Source organism: Lissotriton vulgaris, chromosome 8, assembly GCF_964263255.1.
Source record: "Lissotriton vulgaris chromosome 8, aLisVul1.2, whole genome shotgun sequence".
In the NCBI taxonomy this organism is placed as follows: Eukaryota; Metazoa; Chordata; class Amphibia; order Caudata; family Salamandridae; genus Lissotriton; species Lissotriton vulgaris.
In genome coordinates this window covers 806,779,647-806,799,079 of record NC_141696.1, presented here as the reverse complement: position 1 = coordinate 806,799,079, position 19,433 = coordinate 806,779,647, and the positions used below count along the sequence as shown (strand labels likewise).

The 19,433-nt window shown below is 44.0% G+C and overlaps 1 protein-coding gene across 1 annotated transcript in view; it reads left to right on the top strand.

Annotated features, from left to right (window-relative positions):
* The window catches only part of TMEM182 (transmembrane protein 182), a 154,731-nt gene extending 137,128 nt beyond the window's left edge, over window positions 1-17,603 (top strand). Inside the window, exon 5 of the mRNA XM_086934681.1 lies at window positions 16,674-17,603. Coding sequence (XP_086790807.1) covers window positions 16,674-16,897 — 224 coding nt within the window. The 3' untranslated portion in view covers window positions 16,898-17,603. The remainder of the gene's footprint in view (window positions 1-16,673) is intronic.
* Window positions 17,604-19,433: the final 1,830 nt, after the last annotated feature.

The following is a 19,433-nucleotide window of genomic DNA, read 5'->3' as shown; positions in this document are numbered from 1 at the left end:
CCGAAGCCGGCGGAGTGGCGGAAGCAGATTCCTCTCATACCGTACAGCTGAGTCCAAGGAGATATAAATCCCTAAGTATTTAAAACCGTCACGTGATACCGGTATCGGACAGACACGTTGACCAATTGATGGCTAAACCCGAGTTTCTTCCAAAGGAACGTAACACGTCAAACAACACTCCTAGTGACTTACGAGGGGAAGTAAGGTTTAACAGAATATCATCGGCGTACAACGATATACGGTCCTCGAAGTCAGAGGACCAACTAATGCCCTTAAGCGACGGTTCCCACCTAAGCCACACGGCAAGGGGCTCAAGAGCAAGCGCGAAAAGGAGCGGTGATAACGGACAGCCCTGTCGCGTGCCTCTTCCTAGGACGAAAGGCTCCGAGGCCCTACCGTTGACAACCACTTGGGCCATTGGTTGTTCATAAAGGAGTCTGACCCAGCCAATAAAATGAGGACCAAAACCGAATTTAGCAAGGGCCGCCCACAAATACGGCCATTCAATCGTGTCGAAGGCCATCGAGGCATCCAATGAGACCAAAATGGCCGACTCACGAAGTGACCCCGCCCTTGCCAGTACACCATGAAGGCGGCGTAAATTGAGAGCCGTATTCCGATGAGGAATGAACCCGGACTGATCAGGGTGTATCAAATCACCGATAACTGTGATCAAACGATTCGACAAAAGTTTCGCCAAAATTTTGGGCTCGACGTTCAAGAGCGAGATCAGCCTATATGAAGAGCATTGATCACAAGGCTTCCCATCTTTGTGAATGGCTACAATGGACGCCAATCTCTGATCCTGGGGAAGAAACCTGAGATCTCGTGATTCCAAAAACATTTGGCGAAGGTGTGGCGCCATCTTGTCTGGACACAATTTGTACAGCTCTATTGGGAGACCATTCGGGCCGGAGGCCTTCCCTGAATGAAGGGAGCGGATAGCAAGCGCTATTTCATCAGCAGAAAAATCCACCTCCATAAGCTCTCTATCTGACTCCGAAAGGCTAGGCAGCCCGATATCCCTAAGTAGCAAATGTGAATCCTCCTCCGGCCTGTCCGAGACCGGCGCGTAGACCTTCTGAAAGTGCTGAGCAAACACCGCAACTATCCCATCCGGGTCCACAACCCATTCACCGTCCTCTCTTACCACGACAGGCACCACACGATTCAACCTTTCTCTCTTATCCAGCCATGCAATCAACTTCCCGGCCTTGTCACCAACATCAAACAAACACCCCTGCTGCTCACGACTCATCATCCTCGCCGCATCCGTCACCAGTGCCCTGTAATCGGCCTGCTTAAGGGCCAAAACATGCAAACCCTCGGGTGTGACCCCAGATTCCAACTCTTCTTCCAGAGACGTGATTCCAGTCTCCAATCTCACCACTTCCTCATTCTTGCTTTTCCTCGCGCTAGCGATCAGGGAAAGGGCTTGACCCCGAACAACTGTCTTAAAGGCCTCCCACAGGGAAACCGAAGAGGACACAGACCCAACATTCTCCACAAAATAATGGTCTATACATTTAACCACCTCAGCCCTGGTTTTCAGATTGCGTAGGTGCCAGGGGTTGATTGGGGCAACCCGGCCCCCGGCTTCCAGTTGTACATAAATCGTAAGCCAGAGAGGAGAGTGATCCGAAATCCCCGAGCAAGATGTCGAATTTCCCTCCCAGAGACCATCTGCACTGCTGGCACCAGGATATAATCGAGCCTCGAGAGACTCCCATGTGCTCCCGAATAGAAGGTATATTGTGCCTGCCCAGGGTGTAAGTGCCTCCAGCAATCCACTAAACCCAGCGCATTCAGGAAGTTGCTCATCCATAACTGTGACCTCAAAAGAGTCCGGGGGGGGGTGACGATCCTCGCTACCACAAACAACCGAGTTAAAATCCCCACCAACCACCAACATACCCAGAGGGAAGTTCAGCACCACCCTACCCAGATCAGAAAACGTGACGGACTGTAAACCTGGCAGGACATACACAGAAAGAACAGAGATCTTCTTCCCCTCCCAGCGACCCGTAATGGCCGCCTACCGGCCTCTATCATCTAACACAGTGTCATCTATCTCCAAGGGGAGGGAACTCCTAACCAGGACACCCGCCCCCATCGACCCAGTAGTGAATCCTGAATGTGCCACCAAACGGTAACCCCTTCTATTCAGTGCCTGGCAAGCATTTCCTATCAGATGTGTCTCCTGCAGTAAAACTATATCAGTTGAAAGACGTTTCAGATACTGTAAAACAATTCCCCGCTTGATCCTATCACCCAGACCGTTGACATTCCAGCTCAGCACCCGCAGCCCCCTACCTCCATTCCAAGAACATGAGCTGTGCTCCCCCCATAGAGAAACAGACAAAGTGGTCAAAGTGTGCAACGACATAGAACCTCGGGATAAACAAAGCCCCGCCCCCACCCCCAGGAAAACCCGTAGAACACACCCACCCACCCTGCACCCCTGCGTTAGACCCGAAAGCCACCCCAACTTCCAGTGTGCCTGTCGCCCCATTAAACTAATCTACGAAAAGAGAGAGAAAGACCCCTTAGAGGAGGAAGAATCCCGAACCCTCCCACCCCCGGGCAATCAACAGGTCATGCTCATAATAATAGTCAAACCCCCGCTGCAAGTCCGTATAGGTGGCACGCCGGTGGGGACTCACTCCACCCGTTCCTCCAGGCCACCTTCAGCTCCAGTCGATTGGTCCTGTCGATCACGGTGTGCCGGCAAAGTATCGAGCCAGTCACTGGCAACCTCCGGGCGATCAAAGAAGAGCACACACTCCTTGTATTCGATCCTCAAGCGAGCCGGGAACAGCATGACGTACTTTAGTCCCATGTCTCTGAGGCGCCTTTTCACACTGGTGAAGCTCATGCGTTGTTTTTGCACCGCCTGCGTAAAGTCCGGATAAAAGCTGATCGATGCATTGTCAAATTTAGTGGGTCCATTGGTGCGTGATGCTTGCAGGATAGCGTCTCTATCTCGAAAATAAAAAATCCAGGCAATAATAGGTCTTGGTGCGGCGCCCAGTTTAGGCCTACCACCTGGGACTCTGTGGGCACGCTCCACGGTAAAAAAGTTGCTGAGTCCCTTAGGCGCGAGATGATGCAGCACAAGATCCTCCACCAAAAGGTCCGTGGAGAGCTCCAAGGAACTTTCCGGAACACCAATAATACGGACGTTGTTGCGCCTGGCCCGGCTTTCGAAGTCAGCCAGCCGACGGGCAAACAGGTCATTTGATGATCGAAGAGTACGAACCTCCGCCTGTAGATCAGAGACATCTGTCGTGAGGCTTGCAGTCTTAATATCCAGCGACTTGACCCGCTTGTTGGTCTTTGCGAGGTCTGTTCTGATAAGGTTGATTTCAATCGCAACCGTGTCTATCTTTAAAGCCAGGGTCTCATACTGCTGGCCCATCGAGTTCTTCACACCGGCAATGGCGCCCATGACATCCCGCAATGTCAAGTCTTCCATCACAGGAGAGCCATCTCCAGTCTCATCCGAGACTTTACCCGCTCCACCAGGGGATCCCTTCGGGCGGGCGAAGCGATCAATAGTATTGGATTGGGCGACACCCCCTCGGAATGCACCCCTGGTGGCCCTCTTCTCACTATCTGACCTGCCCACCATGTTGGGTAGCGAGCCCAGTTGGGCCGTTCGAGATCTGGTGAGAATGGCTCCCCGCAACACCAACCAGCAAAGGCAGGGATGAGGGCAAGAGAAGAGGAAATGTAGGGCCAGCAGCCGGGCGAGGCCAACATTCGCAACAGACAGCGAGTCCCAGTAGATGATGACCAAAAACGAAACTGAAAGTACCTCAGGGGCAACAGATGGATCTCAGTGGCCGCTGTTGTTCAATTGCCACCTGGGTACTTCAGAGACTCGAGGCCGCGGAGGTTCGTCGGTGTAGGCCACAAAGTTCCAAGATGCAGAGAGTCTGGTTCGCAGCGGCCAAATCAATTTCTGAAAAGAGATATTATGCCAGCATGGCGTCAGCTAATAGAACCCGTTGTCCAAATCAGGATATGTGGCAGGATAAATGCGGGAGGTGGAAAGGGTCTCGGGAGCCCTGTGCTCACGCGTCCATCTTGGATCCACGCGTAGCTCCTCCTCGCGGAGATCAATCTTATAGATAAATGGTTTTCAGAATATTCGGTAGCCCTGAGGAGGCACAGGGTCCCAGAAGGTGTTTTGTAGCAAGCTTGTAAAAACCCATGCCTACAGTGGGGAGGGATACCCTTCTAACTCTAGAGGTGAGGGGACAGATTTAGTACGCTCCCATAAAGGCCATTTTAATTGCTAAATTTGGGATGACTCATGAAAAGTACTGCCTTAGGTTCAGGGGCAGCCAAACTAGTCTTGGCTATATGTATTAGATTATTAAAGCAAGCCACTGAGTGGCTTAGTTAGGGGAAGCAAAGTTAATGATTATATTGGGCTGTTCAAGCTGAAGGAATCTGGGAGGGAGATCCCAAAGAGTAGACTGGGTCCCCAACAGAAGAAAGGGGGAGAACACTTAAAAATAAGAAGTTTTCTACAGGTCCCCAAAATTGTTCCCAAGGGAAATGTAACCAGTCCCAACCTGACCAAAAGAGAAAGGTGTTGTCTGACAAGAAGGCATGGAGGTTGTTCCCCCAGTGCAGTGATTGCTACAAGTATGGACATGAGGAGACACCAACTTTCCCTTCACTGATGGGGGGCCAGTATAGCACTTGGGGAGGAGGTGGTCCCAGTCAGCAAGGGAGAAATAGCAAAGGTGACCTTTGTATCCCTGGGTGATAAGGAGATGGCGCCCAAAGCTAACATGCCTTCCAATTCTTCAAAGTGCAGGCAGTGGGTCACCATCAACAGGCAGAGGGTCGAGGCTCAAAGGGACACAGGAGCCAGCATGACTACTGTACAGTGTAATCAGAGCAGGTGGGACCCAATACATTCCACCAAGTCATAGTAGCATACAACTTCAAAAGTCACTACCAATGGTTCTGATTCCCTTTCAGTAGTGAGGGGTCTCAAGTTCTCCAAATGTAGCTGTAAGCCCTGACGTGCCTATAGAGTGCCTGCTAGGTGATGATCTAGAGGACACTTTCTGGAAGGACGTGGAAGTCAAGTCACACCTGGAGATGTTAGAGTGGCTCACAATATACCCCTGGCAGGATTTCTGGTCCAAGACAAGCCCTTTTCCGGGCTTGTCACCCACCTTTATTGGCCTTGGATGAAGAAAGCCTCAGATACAATCTGTAGCTCAGGTCCCACCTGCCAGGTCAGTGGGATGACAGGGAAGAATCTAAAGGGTGCCTGATCCTCTTCCCCATCATTGGCACGCTCTTTGAAAGGGTGGACATCAACATTGTTGAGCCTCTGGACCCACAAACTGCCTTAGGCACCAGGTTTATCCTGCTTTTGGTGGAACATGCCACTAGATATCCAGAGGCTATACCTATGAGATCTGTAACTCTATTTGCAGTGGCTAGGACCTTGGTATGGATTTTAACCCGAGTGGGGTTCCCCAAGGAAGTAGTTTCTGACAATGGCGCCAACTTCATGTCCTTATACACAAAGGTATGTGGGAATGAGTGTAGGTTAACCTATCAGTTCTCTACACCCTATTACCCTCAGACAAACAGGCTTGTTGAGAGACTCAACTACCTGATCCCATGAGGTGGAAGTAGGATATCCTCATACCACGCCTACTGTTTGCCTGCAGGGAGATGCCACAGAATGGAGTTGGGTTTTGCCCCTTGGAGCTCCTCTATGGCCACCCTGTTAGGGGACCTCTCGTTTTTGTGAAGGAGGGATGGGAGCAAGCTGCCAAGAAGCCCACCCAGGATATAGCCAGCTACATGCTGGCTCACCAAAACCAGATGCAGAGCTTCTGGAAGAAGGCTAAAGGGAACCTGGAGTACAGCCAGGATGTAATGAAACTATGGCATGACCGGAAGACCACTTTGGTAGAGTTTCAACCTGAACAGAAAGTGCGGGTAAGGGAGCGCATGGTGCCTAGGATCCTCTAGGACCATTGGTGAGGACTGACAGTCTATTCCCTGTCCCGCTTGGGATAGTGGGATGCACAACCTAGCAGTCAGCAAGGCTGCTGAGGTATTGGCGGGCCAATGTGCATTATTAAGTCACGCTACAATCTTGGAGATTCTTTTCATCCTTTGGGCTTTTTCTAGGCACGCCCAAGTTGACGGCATTGTGTGTACTGGAAGGGGTCACACTTATCTCTGGAAGACCAAGGACATCAAGAACAGGGATCAAAGATCTTCCCGCCATCCAAGGTTAATGGTTCAAAGTTCTCCTTCGAAGGTACTTGATAAAGTTGGTCAACAGGGTCCTGGCTGGGATGAAGGCATTCTGTGCCGCCTCCCTGGACAACATATCTGTATTTAGCCTCAGCTGGGAGGAACACCTGTGTAACCTCCAGAAAGGTCTCCAGGCTCTGCATCGGGCAGGCCTGACTATTAAGTCCAGCAAGTGCTGGATAAGGCAGGATACAGTGGTGTATCTGTGATACTTGGTGGGTGAGGGCAATGTGCAGCTCCCTCCAGGAAAGAACTTTCCTGGCATGGGAGCACCCTAAAACTCAGACCGAAGTGAAGGTCTTCCTGGGCCTCACTGGATATTATAAGAGGTTTGTTAAGGGGATTGGCACTAGTGTTGTCCCCCTTACTGAGCTGACTTACTAGAAGCCGCCCAAGAAGTTGATATGAACAGAGACCTGCCGGAAATCCTTTCACACCCTCAAGGAGGCCATGTACACGACACCTGTGCTAATGGCCCCTAACGTCTCCCAGTAGTTTATAGTGTAGTTGTCTACTTCAGAACATGGCATAGTGGCTGTACTAGCACAGTTAAATTAGAAGGGCCAAAACCTACCTGTAGCCTCTATCAGCAGAAGGTTTCTCCCTAGGGAACAGAGGTGGCGTGCTATTGAGGGAGAAGCATTTTCTGTGGTCTGTGCACTGGAGAAGCTGAAACAATACCTGTTTGGGACTCACTTCTGGGTTCAGACAGACCACCGGTCCCTCAGATGGCTCATGCAGATGAGGGGTGAAAATCCCAACTTGTTGAGGTGGTCCATCTCCCTACCGGGGACAGACCCCACGGTGGATCATCGCCCTGGAACTGACCATGCCAATGTTGATGTTCTTTCCAGGTTCTTCACCCTTAGTGATGAGAACTCCCATGAGGGTGGGTAGTTCTCCTGCACTTTCCGCCAAACATTTTGCCTTCACTGTTTCTGTTTTGCTGTATCCTCTATAACTCTGCTCAATTAACCACTGATAACTAGTGCTAAAGTGCTTGTGTCCTCTCCTGTGAGCATGGTAAAATTGGATTACACCCAATCGGCAAAATTAATTTACTTATAATTCCCTAATTAAGTTGTATACCATATACCCAAGGCTGGTAAATCAAATGTCTCAAGTGGGCATGCAGCACTTATTGTGCAATCCACCTAAGTAGCCCTGCAAAAACCTATCTCAGGCCTGCCATTGTAGACTGTTTGTGCAGTTTTAAAATTCCATTTCAGCCTTTCAAAATAAGCCTTTCACCAGGACTAAACCTTTCTTTTTGTAATACATAATTGCCACCCCCAGGGTAGGTCCTAAACAGTCCATAGGGAAAAGTGCATTGTATTTAAAAAGTTGGACATGTACTTTTAGGTTTTACATGTCCATGGCCTACCTGTCCTACAGGATAACATTGAGTTACTTTATTGCTTTTAATAAATGATAGCTTTTGATTGGGAGCATGTAGAAAATTAATATTTGGTGTCTGAGGAATTGTAATTTAAAGCCCTCTTTAATGGTGAGGTAGGATTTTAAGTTACAATTCTGAAAATTACACTTAGATAAAGTTGCCACTTTCTTGTCCTAACCATTGGTGCCTGCAATCTGTTCCTTGATCACATGATTAGGTGTCGTTGGCAGTTGGCCTTTGTGTATTTCTTCCAATAAGGGTCTGGGGTTGGCAGGATGAGCCATCCTGGCTTGATGGGGGGAAGGGGGGCAGAGCTGTCACCTACCTCACTTGCACTTCAAGGGCACTGGCCCAGCTATACAAAGGACTTCATATTAGCTTATTTTGACCCCAAACAGAGAGGGAACTGGGAGGCAGTAAATTCCAGACACTTCTGGGGAGGGGACTCCTAAAGCTTCTCCAACTTCATAGGAGGCACTTCAAAGGAGGCACCAGGTATAAAACTGGGATACTCAGACCCACTCGTCTGTGCACTCCTAAACCTGTGGATACTACGGAAGATGGACTGCCTTGCTGCCAGAGGCCTTCCCTGCTGTCTGAGAAGGAAGACTAGACCTATACCCTTCACCCAAGTGTGAAGAGACTCCAAGGGTCAGCTGACTGAACTCCAGTTCTGAGCTACAGGGACACAGCAACTCCAGAGGCCTCTCTGCAACTGCCCAGCTGACCTGCTTCAACTGGACCTGCCTGGACCTGCAACTGGATCTCACTGAGCACTGCTAGCCTCTGCTGGAGTGAGTTCCTAATCCTCAAAAGGTGCTTTCCAGGTCCTGGACCCTTGGTGTAACCTTAGTTGAGATCCTCATTGAAGAAATGGAAGAATCCTGAAGTTTTTAGAAGTTCACTACCACAAACAGGCTGATTCGCATCACGATCTTACCGTCTAAACCGACTGTGAAGCTCTCGTGACCATGACTCTTCATGCTATAGCGACATTGAGTGACGATGCACCTGCTCTTTGCACTACAGCATCAACCGCCCACGGTGTCTGCTAATGAGAATCTCAAGCAACAAGCATCCACGATGCCCAGCAGGGTCTTCGTGCAACAGCAACAACCGTTGACATGGCCAGCTTGCTCTTCATACTACAGTGACAACCATTCACAAAGCTCTGTCTGCTCCTCGCAGCCTCCTCCACCGCGAACAAAACTCTTCGTGCTAGACTTTAGAAGGTAACTTTTTAGTGGGACTAACCTGGTCTCTGTATCCGGCCCATACTCCATCACGGTTGGTCTCACACTACTAGATAACCATGAGTGGCACTTTGGGCTTTTAGGCGCTATACTTACTTGAAATCTTTACATTTGTACATCTCTGGTTCTACTGATTGGATTTTTGTTGTTTTGATATCAAATTATTTATAAACCTTTACTCTATTTTATCTAAATTGGTGTGGGAATTTTCTTTTGGTGTGTTTTCACTTTATTACTGTTGTGTACTGCATACATGTTTTACACATTGCCTGACTGCTAAGCAAAGATGAACTTAGTGTATGTTTGTGGTTCACTCTAACAAGCATTGTGTCTGTTCGTTAAGAAGGGCTCTCACCCCACCTCAACCAGCAACCCAATTTCTCAAAACATACATGATTTCACTGCAAATATTACTCCCTAAAGAGGTTTTGTTGAGTTTAAAGCTCAGGGGTGCAACAGCAACACAATGGCGTATTTTCAGATGATGTCATATCGAAAGTAGCATAGCAATTTGTAAGTGGTTTAAGACAAGTGACATGCTTGCAGCTTTTCTGTGTGTGAGTGAGTGACTCTGACAGGCATTCTGGAGATATATGGGGCTGTTCATTTAGGCTTAGATCCGAATCCCACTCTGGGGCAGGACTTCATGACCTCAAGGAAGCAACAGAGCAGCGTTCTCCCACCAAGCTTGAATGAGCAACTCGAGATGAGGGTCTACAGAATTCTATATTTCCACCAGCAGAGCAAGCAGGGGCTCCACCAGTAAAAATATGATGGCTCCCATCACTTTTATGGCGGAAAACCCTTTCTGACAAATTTTAAATAAGGCCTTTGATACTTAAATCAAGAATGGCTAGACAGATACACAACATATGGACAATGATCTCCTGTGCTAATGAACATGGATGACAGATGGTTTGACTGGCAACATTTGAGTTCCTAAGGCCATCAAATTGTAATTTTGACGAATATTGCATTCTAAAATAAAAAAGTGTAAGTTTTAAAGTCAAAGTGACACTCAAATCAATGTACTCCTGTCTACTTTGAGTTAGTGTTTTACTGTGAGTTTTGTTTCAGCTTCAGTAATTCAAATCATCCTTTAAAGGAGTTGTTGCTGATTTAGAGTTTGGCTGTAGCTACTCTGCCACAAACGCCTGCCTATTTGCATCAGGATATAATGCACTTGTAAGAAGGCAGATGGGATATCCATCAGGTTTGTGTTGGAGTGCCCATCTGCCAAACTTTACATCAGGCCCTTACTCAATGATGACTTCAAACAAATGTATCTCAATCAAGGTTATAATGTTTCCTATGCTTCAGGCAGTAAGACTTCTTGTGTAGTCATATGAATATCTGACATTTTAGGGCCAAAAGAATTGGTATTGGCCCTAAGATAGACCAACATATAATTTTAAAATGACTTCTCCATTGGGCATAACATAGGAGAGAATTGCATGGATTCTGCACATACACATAACTATGCACAGGAATATGGGACCTTGGTGTATAGCGACTAAGCCTTCCTACCGCCTTAGTACCCACGTGACCAGGACCAACTAGCTATAGTGTCTCACTCCCTCTCCTACCCAAACACAGAGAAGCAAATGATTAGACAACCCAGACACAGCACTCCCTGATCACTCAGGAATCGTGGTAACACGACACACCTTTTTGCTCACACTCATGCACCTGTCCACAATAAGATCTGACCAAGACACAAATATAGTTTAAAATGTTTATTTTAACTAACGGGTTCTAACATGCAGTATACGTGCCACAGCAAGCAGAAAAATTCATAACAGAAATACAGTTAGTTCGCAGTCAGTCCATACATTATGAAGGGAGATGTCATATTATAAAGACAATGGAGAAAGGATTATAGTGCCTAACCCCCCCCCCCCGGCTCTCTTGGTTTTGTTAGCAGACTCCATACCTTTGAGCATTGATGGGATTTCTACATTGAAGGTGGATATTCCTCTTCTCCCTGGAAGGGTCCCTCTCCAAGTGTGTTTCAACTAAAACCTGTATCTTTGTAATATCAAAGCATGAGTCTCCAGCCACAGCTGCAGTGATATGTTTTGTCTAGGTGCTAGGGCCTGACCAGAACAGAATATGAAGGGGTATTGTTTATCGACCTTGCTCACAATATTCAGACTAAAGTCCAGGAACAGGCAAAGAATGAACACAGCAGACAGTTCTAATGTGAAAGGCATAAACAGCTTGCAACAATAAATTATGTAGTACCATGTGCAAAGCAGCATCATGACTGCACTAGCCATGCTAACTTAATGATGTCGACAATGTCCCTATCGGCCACCTGACAAGAGAGATGAAACTTTACATTTATTTGATGTTGTGGCAATAAATGCTGGAGTTTTAATAACTTTATGACACAATTTATTTGTGAGGTAGTCGGAGCTTCCTTAAATTTTCTTTAAAATGCGGATGATCAATAAAGTATGGTTGTTGTCAAGTTTGGCTTGAATGTGCTTATGGCGGCCACAATGGATTGGCTCTGGTGATGATTTAGAAACATTTTAAGAGCAAAAGTAATGCTGAGGCATTGTTGTTGGAAACTGTTCTCATATGCATCCCCATTCATATTGGAAGAGGAAATAACACGTGAAGTGATTAGGTAAAAACTAGACTTATTTTGGTGCTATTGATGGACTAATTCAACCCAGACATTTTTCCTCTGAAGGCCTACATTTTTTTTCTCAGGTTTAAGAGTGAGAACATTCCCCTGGTTGAACTTTTGCAGACACTTTAATAGTCTGTGATAGGCCTATAGGATTGGATGCTAACAACACTTACATTGTCAGCCTTAGATAAGCTGGTGATATTTGAGCCATCCAACTTTGCAAATTCAACTTTTAGAAAGTTGCCATTTTTTTTACTCAAACCATTTCGCCTGTCTTTGGAATACATGTCTGGGGTGGGTGTAAGTTGGCTTACTGCATTCCCTCTGAACAGCCACACAGAAAGGAAGGGTAGGTGTGGATGAGTAGCCATCTGCATATTGACGGGTCATCCTTAGCAGGAAGAAAGGAGGAGCTGACACTTTACACCTGAAAGGACTGTTACCTGTCCCAACACAAAGGGTTGCAAACCCTCCTGTAGTGAGTCTGGATCCAGGGCAAGAAGAGCAAGGTCTTGTGCACTTCAAAGCATCTCTTTGAAGTCTCCCTACTTCAAAAACCTAACTGGATATAAGTACTGGACCTCTGAAACCATGAATACAGAACACTTTTGGAACTGAGTACATTATACCAGGAAGAAAAAGGACTGCTGTGTTTCCAGGAAGGACTACTACTTTACTGAACTGCTTTGATGTGTAAGTTTGCTGCCTGCTGATTCTTGCCTGGTAGTGAGAAGGTCTGGGCCTGCATCTCTACATGCCAGAGCCTAAGTCCTCTCCAAGGACTTGTTGTCTTGCCTCTTATTGCTAAAATCTCAGGGATATCAAAGACTTCACTTTCCATCTTCACCTCAGCACCTGGATTTTACCAGCTGTAAGTATTGCACTGCCAAGTGGTGCCAATCCAGTCCAGGGCCCTTGGAAGTGAGTTTAAAGCGCTGTATCTGACAAAAATCTGTTCATCGACACCGTTGTGCCAATCGGAACTGATGCATCGCCTGCTGCGAGATCTAGATCGATGCATCACCGCTACTGCGGAAGCTGGGACCGGCGTATCGTACTCAGAACCATCGCATCACCTCCGGAATTACCGCTTTGGAACCAGCGCATCACTTCCACTGCATGGAGAAGATCCACTCATCGCCCCTTCAGCATGGATTAACCTGGTTTATCGCATTCAGAACCGCCGCACTCTGGAATTAGAGATTCATCCACAGAACTGATGCATCACCACTACTACGTGGAGAAATCCAGAGCAATCTCTAAACTGCGGGAGGATCATTGATGCATTGCTTGAATGCACCCTGCATTTCATGCTGCAGCAAGGCGTAAGGTAGTTTTGCTCAACGGGCTCTGCATGGGTGCTTGAGCCAGACTGAGCTCCATTTCTCGCTGCCTGACTCTTGACTTTGTTCCGGCCAGCACAACCAATTAACTCTTTGAGCGCTTTTTGCTTCTTGGCACAATTTTTGCATTTATCTTTTAAAATTCATATCTCGACTTCTACTGATTGGATTTTTGTTGTTTTGCCCTGACTGCTCTATGCTAAGCTACCAGAGGGTGAGCACAGTTTAATTTAGAGTGTTGTTACTCACTTACCTTGAATAGGATTGTGGTTCCTACTTGGGCAGGATGTGATGTGAGCTGATTATACAGACTCTCTTTGTGTCATAGGGTACTGATGTTTAGCATTATTGTTGTTTTTAATGCATTAGATGTTTTTGTGCAACCGTTCTGTCCTGAAGATGGTCCCAAGGATCTACTAGACCACCGGGGAACCGAAACGTCGACGCTTAACACTATTTTTGCATAAATATTCAATGTGTTTTACTCTAATTTAACAACATATTGTGTTTGATTCACATTTGTATGGTTAAATTGTTTGTCCATATTTGATGCGAAAAGTGTTTTGTTTACTACCACCAAATGTCACATGACTAGATTGGTAGTATTTTGTTGCCAGACATTCATTCATTTTTGAAAAATGCTACAGAGATTATAAAGATTAAAATTGACTATTTTTGATAAATTGTGACTGTCATTTAGTCCCTATGATTACTCTAAATAAGTGTTCATGTAGGTGACACTAAAAAATATCTGAATTGTTATACGAGTGTGTCCTTCGGGGGCATTTTTCCTTTGTTATTGTCCTTTACTTATAGAGCAGTCTCCCTATCTGCCTCCTGCTTTATGGCTACAATCAGTGAGCAAGACACTGTATACAACTTTGGAAAATGCAAGCTTCCCTTTTATATGATGATCTCAAAATGTGTTAAGTTAAGTGGCCTAACATTTTGCTATTCTTAAAAGTGATGTGTATTTTGTGCAGAGTTATCAGCCAAAAAATGGCCTTATAATTCCTTGAAACTTCATGAATCACTGATTTGAAGAATGAACTGGTAAGTTCTCTTTCTCATATGCAAAGGATGTTGCCACAGCATTTGATAACAGTTAGTTCCAAACCTGGTAGGTCAGTCAGTCAGATAGTTGGTGTTAAAATCGCCTGTTAACATAATAAAACACTGTACAAGTTGAGTGACCAAACATTCCAAGCTGTTCAGTACTGATATTATTGCATTCCTGTTCCTAATTCTGCCTGAAAATAAATATATTTTATCAATGAAAATGTGTTTAGTATCTGCAACTATCAGTTCAAGTGCCAGGAGTTGATCTGGGGGAGCGTCTTGCTGCTTTAATGCAATCCTATAGTGACCATAATACCTAATCCTTTGATAAGTCTGACACTTCTGCCCTTGAACACTAATTTTCAAAGGTAAAGTAACTCTGTGCTCAATTTATACACAATCCAAGGAAACAATTGCACTCTCTCAGGATAGTTTAACAAGGTGCTTTAGTCTTTGCTATCCAATGCACATTCCTTTTCGGATGAGGATCAGCCTTGTTCACTTGAGCAAGGCTGATCCTCATCCGAAACGCATGCCACTCCCAGCTTTGCATGGTCAAAAGCCAGGCCCAGCAGGGACTTGGCTAAACATGATAAAAAACACAGAAATCCACTGAAAAAACATATAGATTGAAGTGATGTTATAGCTAGGTATGGTAATAGGATCTTATCTTATATTTAAAAAAATCAGAAATTCACTAAAAAAAAAGCTAAGGTTACAGTGACATTACAACAGGTGTTGAAATAACACAAAACTCATATCTAAAAAACAAAGATCCTCTAAAATTCACCAGTGGTTTTTACTGAGCTAAGTATAACTTTCGCCCCACCATGCACCTCTTATTATCTCACATATTAAATGACATGTTAAATGTCAGCATTGATGACATCACTCCTGCCACCTCAAATTACATCATTGATGACATCACAGCTGACACCACAAATTGTATATTTGATGGCATCATTCAATGAATGTGAAAGTTTGCTACACACTTTTCAACCTGGAATGCATTCTGCAAACTATACCTAGACCAAATTATCTATCTTCTCTGTAGTACTAATGAGGGCAACCTTTTGCAATATGCAAGACATGAAGTGTGTTTGTTAACACACCCACATTTCGTAAATATTATGGTCTATTTTATTTGTATTCAGGTGAGTAAAAATAACTCTTTAGACGTTAAAGTGATCAGTAACTTATAAACTTTGAATTCCTCACCGAGACAGAATTTGAAGTCAATAACTTCACATCTACACGTTAGCTGATGATAAGGCATTCACAACTAGGCACTAAGGACAACCATTTGTAGTATGTAAAAGTACCCAGTGCATATTCCTGTAATAAGCATAATCGCATACACCGTTTTAACATTGCTTACAGTCATAGAGTGACTTCAACCATCTGTGAGTAGGTCAACCATACATTATACATTACAATGTATACTGTCTTAGAATTTTCATTGAACATATGGAAATAAACATCTTCACTTTCTACATCTCCAGTTTATAAAGTAACTGTTGATTGCACTGCATGAGAACACTTAAGAAAAAGTATGTACACTGAAATGCAAAGGTGAAAGATGTATTTTAAAGAGAAGATTTATGTTTTGCATGTTCTGGCAACAGGCCTGTGAGTTAAGCCACAACATATTTGAAACATATGTTTGCAACTCACATTAGTTGCGCACACTCTCTAGCTTGTTTAAATGAAGTACTGCTTGCACTTAAAACTTCACTGGTGGCAAAAGTGTGCACCATACACCATTTATCATACTGAATCTCCAGTAGTACAGTGTTTCTATTTTTACATGGACATATTGTACATAAAGCCAATCTCCGCTATATTTGCTTGTGGGTCCTTTACTACCTAGTGGTTTATAGAATCATTTGATGAACAGTAGGTTGCATAATCTAATCTGTGATGTCAACAATTATGTAATTTGGGATGTCATCATTAATGTAATATATCATTTTATGAGTGATGTACTATATGAGGTCATAAGCAGTCCATGTTTGGGCAAACAATTTAGTTAGCTCATCAAACTATAATTAGTAAGTTTCAGTGTTTTTATGTTGTTAGTTAACACTTGTTTTTGTGTTATTTCACCTAAACCCCACATCAATATAACCCTTGTTTTTTTCTGAATATTTGTATATTTGTGTATATTTTAAACACTGCCAGATATAACCCCAGTATAGTCATGGTTAACACAGAGTTTCCAAAGAAAATGCATGAATTTTCTTCTTAATAAATAAAGTGAAAAAATAAGGTTTTTATACCCCACAGCTACACATTGGACAGACAGTCATTAGGGTGGGACCAAGGCCTGACTGCACTCCCAGCCCTTTGGCCAACCCCCCCCTACAGTGCATGGTCAAAGGCTGTGCACCACATGAGTTGGCCACACGTGTAGGCAAGAGAGTAGGGCTTGACCAGATGCCAGACTCTGTGAACAACTCTGCTGTGCACGGTCAATAAATAACAACACTTGAAAGGGAAATGTAATTAAACAACACATTACAATCTCACTAATTAATGATACCACATTCATTGTCATCTCTGTCAAAGTGGTATGGGTAATGTGATATGTAATCTCATCTGTAAGATGATTTGCAACATCTGTAATTGCCTCTATTTCATTACGGGTGAGTTCAAGTCTGATATTTGTCTTTCAGGTATTTTCTTCTCGATGGTTGTTGTGATGTATGTAATTTGGGTGCAAGCAATGTCCAACCTCGACAACTACAAGAAATCAAGGCAAGAAGTGTGTACCGATTTCAGCGTGTACGTCCGCTACGGCTGGTCATTTATGTTGGCTCCGGTGGGCATTTTCTTCTCTCTGTTTGCTGGAATGCTTTTCCTACTTGTTGGACGTACTATTCAGCTGCACACCAAATAATCATGGAAGAGGAAAGCTTGTAATCCCAGTGGAAAAAGTGTGGACTTTGTCTTCATTTTCATAGACTTCCAAAATAGTACCTGATTTCTTATAACCACAGATTTGTTTGAATGGTGCATTTTGCCTCTCAGTGACTTAAAAAAACATAGACCACCTTTAATTAGGGATATACTGTCAGTGTTCCTCATTTTTGTACTGCCCTGCAGTTTATATAATCAATTTTTGTAGATTCTAACCTTTGTCATCATAACAATGCAAACAATGACAAACATGGAGAACAAGCAGTCTGCTGGAGGAATGTCTACAATAACACACTCCAACCATGTCCCTACCAAAACCTAGGCTGTAGGTTTCGTGCCAACAAACACGCCTGTACATAAAAATAGAGTGCAGTTGTTCATGTTGTATCAATGTCGTCTGAGCACTAAAGTATCAACGAAGATTCTACCATTGCTCATTTGAAACTTGTGTGTACACGCAGCAGCTTTCTGTCTGCTAAAAATAGTTTGCAGTTTGCCCTATGGAATATGCATTTAATCACATCAATGCTTTTGTAATGTAAATGTGTGTTGTTGGCTTTACGTTCTATATTATGTAACTATTTCTTTAGCAATGAAAACCGAAAGAAGACAATATGAATAACTGTAATACATTCATGAACTTGGAACCAAATAAATGTGTAAAACAATAATGGTTTTAAAAGTCAGAGGTAAACAATCATTGCATGTGATAGAGTGCTGTCAAATATTTGGGAATTAATGAGTTGTATAAGCACTGCATTTGGTTCTGAGGGCTTGCCAAAAAAATTCTAATCATCTGTTCAAAAAAATGTCTTAAATGACAGCACATCACCCTATCGGACAACATAGAAGGTACGATAGGTGCAGGTCAACAAAGAGCAAGCGCTGCATGGAAACCAGCAGTGACGCGTTGCACATAAGAGAAAAATTCCCTTGCCATATTGCGTAAGGGTCACGTGGTAATGATGTCAAGCTAAATTGACTGACGCCATATTTGGAAGAGCTAGAGCTGCCGGCTTTGGAACTGAAGAACCAGGTTCGAGTCTCGGCGACGGTTCAGCATCCTCTGATTCTGCGCATATTACTTCATCTCCCCGTGCCTCCCAAAAATGAATGCGTCAGTTTTGCAACTGGTGCGCATGTAGAGTGCTCTGATACCTTCGGGTCGAGTTCGCGCTACATAAGTCTGCAACAAAAATAAATAAACAATAATTGAGTAAGAGTCACGCGCTAATGATGTCAAGCTATTTCAGCACGACACAGGATTTACACAACAGCACAGGGGCGAGCCAGCGGTGTGTAGAGTGAGATTTGTACTTCAGGTACGGCCTTTATTACAAACTTCAGCAATATGCATAGAATGTTTATTTTTGCTGCTATTGCACGTTTTAAGTGTGAGAATATCACACAATATTCTACTTATATTTGCATTCATATTACACACGGTTTCTTTTGGCATTAGGATTTAATACAAAGACCGGTCGTGGTCATGTTAACTTATCAGGTCTGGCTGCCCTTTGCTTACATGCTGGACTCTTGAGAGCTATTTGCATTATTACACTTTAGCATCAGAAAGTTAATGAACGCTCCTGTGTTCACTACATTGCATCTCAAAACGTCACTTACTGTTGCCTAAGCGCCCATGCAAAGGAATAGTATCTATGGGTCTTTATTTAAAATAATGTGGCAGAGAGTACATAAAACCTCCAAGTATTGAAGATGTACAAATAGAGATGGTTTTCTGAAATCTCAGTTGCAAGTTGTTAATATGAGTTTTTATATCTGAAGTTGCAGAACGGAGGACTTTTTTAGCCTCCCAATAACTGTAATTGTGATTTTTTTTGCACTTGAATGAGTGTCGTGTTTATTCTGTCGATCTAGAAACATTGATTCAGGGTCGGCATTCTGAACCCCTTTACTCTATATAGCTCCACTTGACTAACATTTTTAATCATTTATTAAATAATTTTTTCAAATCTACTATTTCTCTGATTTAGTGATAGGTTTAAAACATATATTCAACACAATTGATTATTTAGGTAAACCATTCAGTAATTCTGTATTACAGAGTTCGTATCTGTCCCTAAAAGTGCAATAATTGTGTCAATGTTTCATCTAATCTGATGCTACAGTAATGTTGATTACCAGATGACACTTTGAGGTACAAGTTGACGACATTTCAGGTTTATATAAAAAGGAGGACCACCTTTAGACAATTATTATTTATGCAGCATTTTTTTTATGTAACTGTCTCCACTGGGCTTAATCCAGTACACTTACTGTATAGTCTCCGGCAGGACAGCAAGTCTTCTCTCAAACTATAGGGTAATGCAACAATTAGGCATAGATCACGGAGGAATTAGAAGAGAAGCATGCTTTTCTTTCACTAAATTTCAGAAGATGAATACACAGTTAGTAGTGGAGAATCTTTGACTGCTAGCTTCAGGAAACCATCAGGTGTAAAGTAGGTGTAGAAAATGTTTTTCAGAGATTATTCACAGATATTATGCGTATTC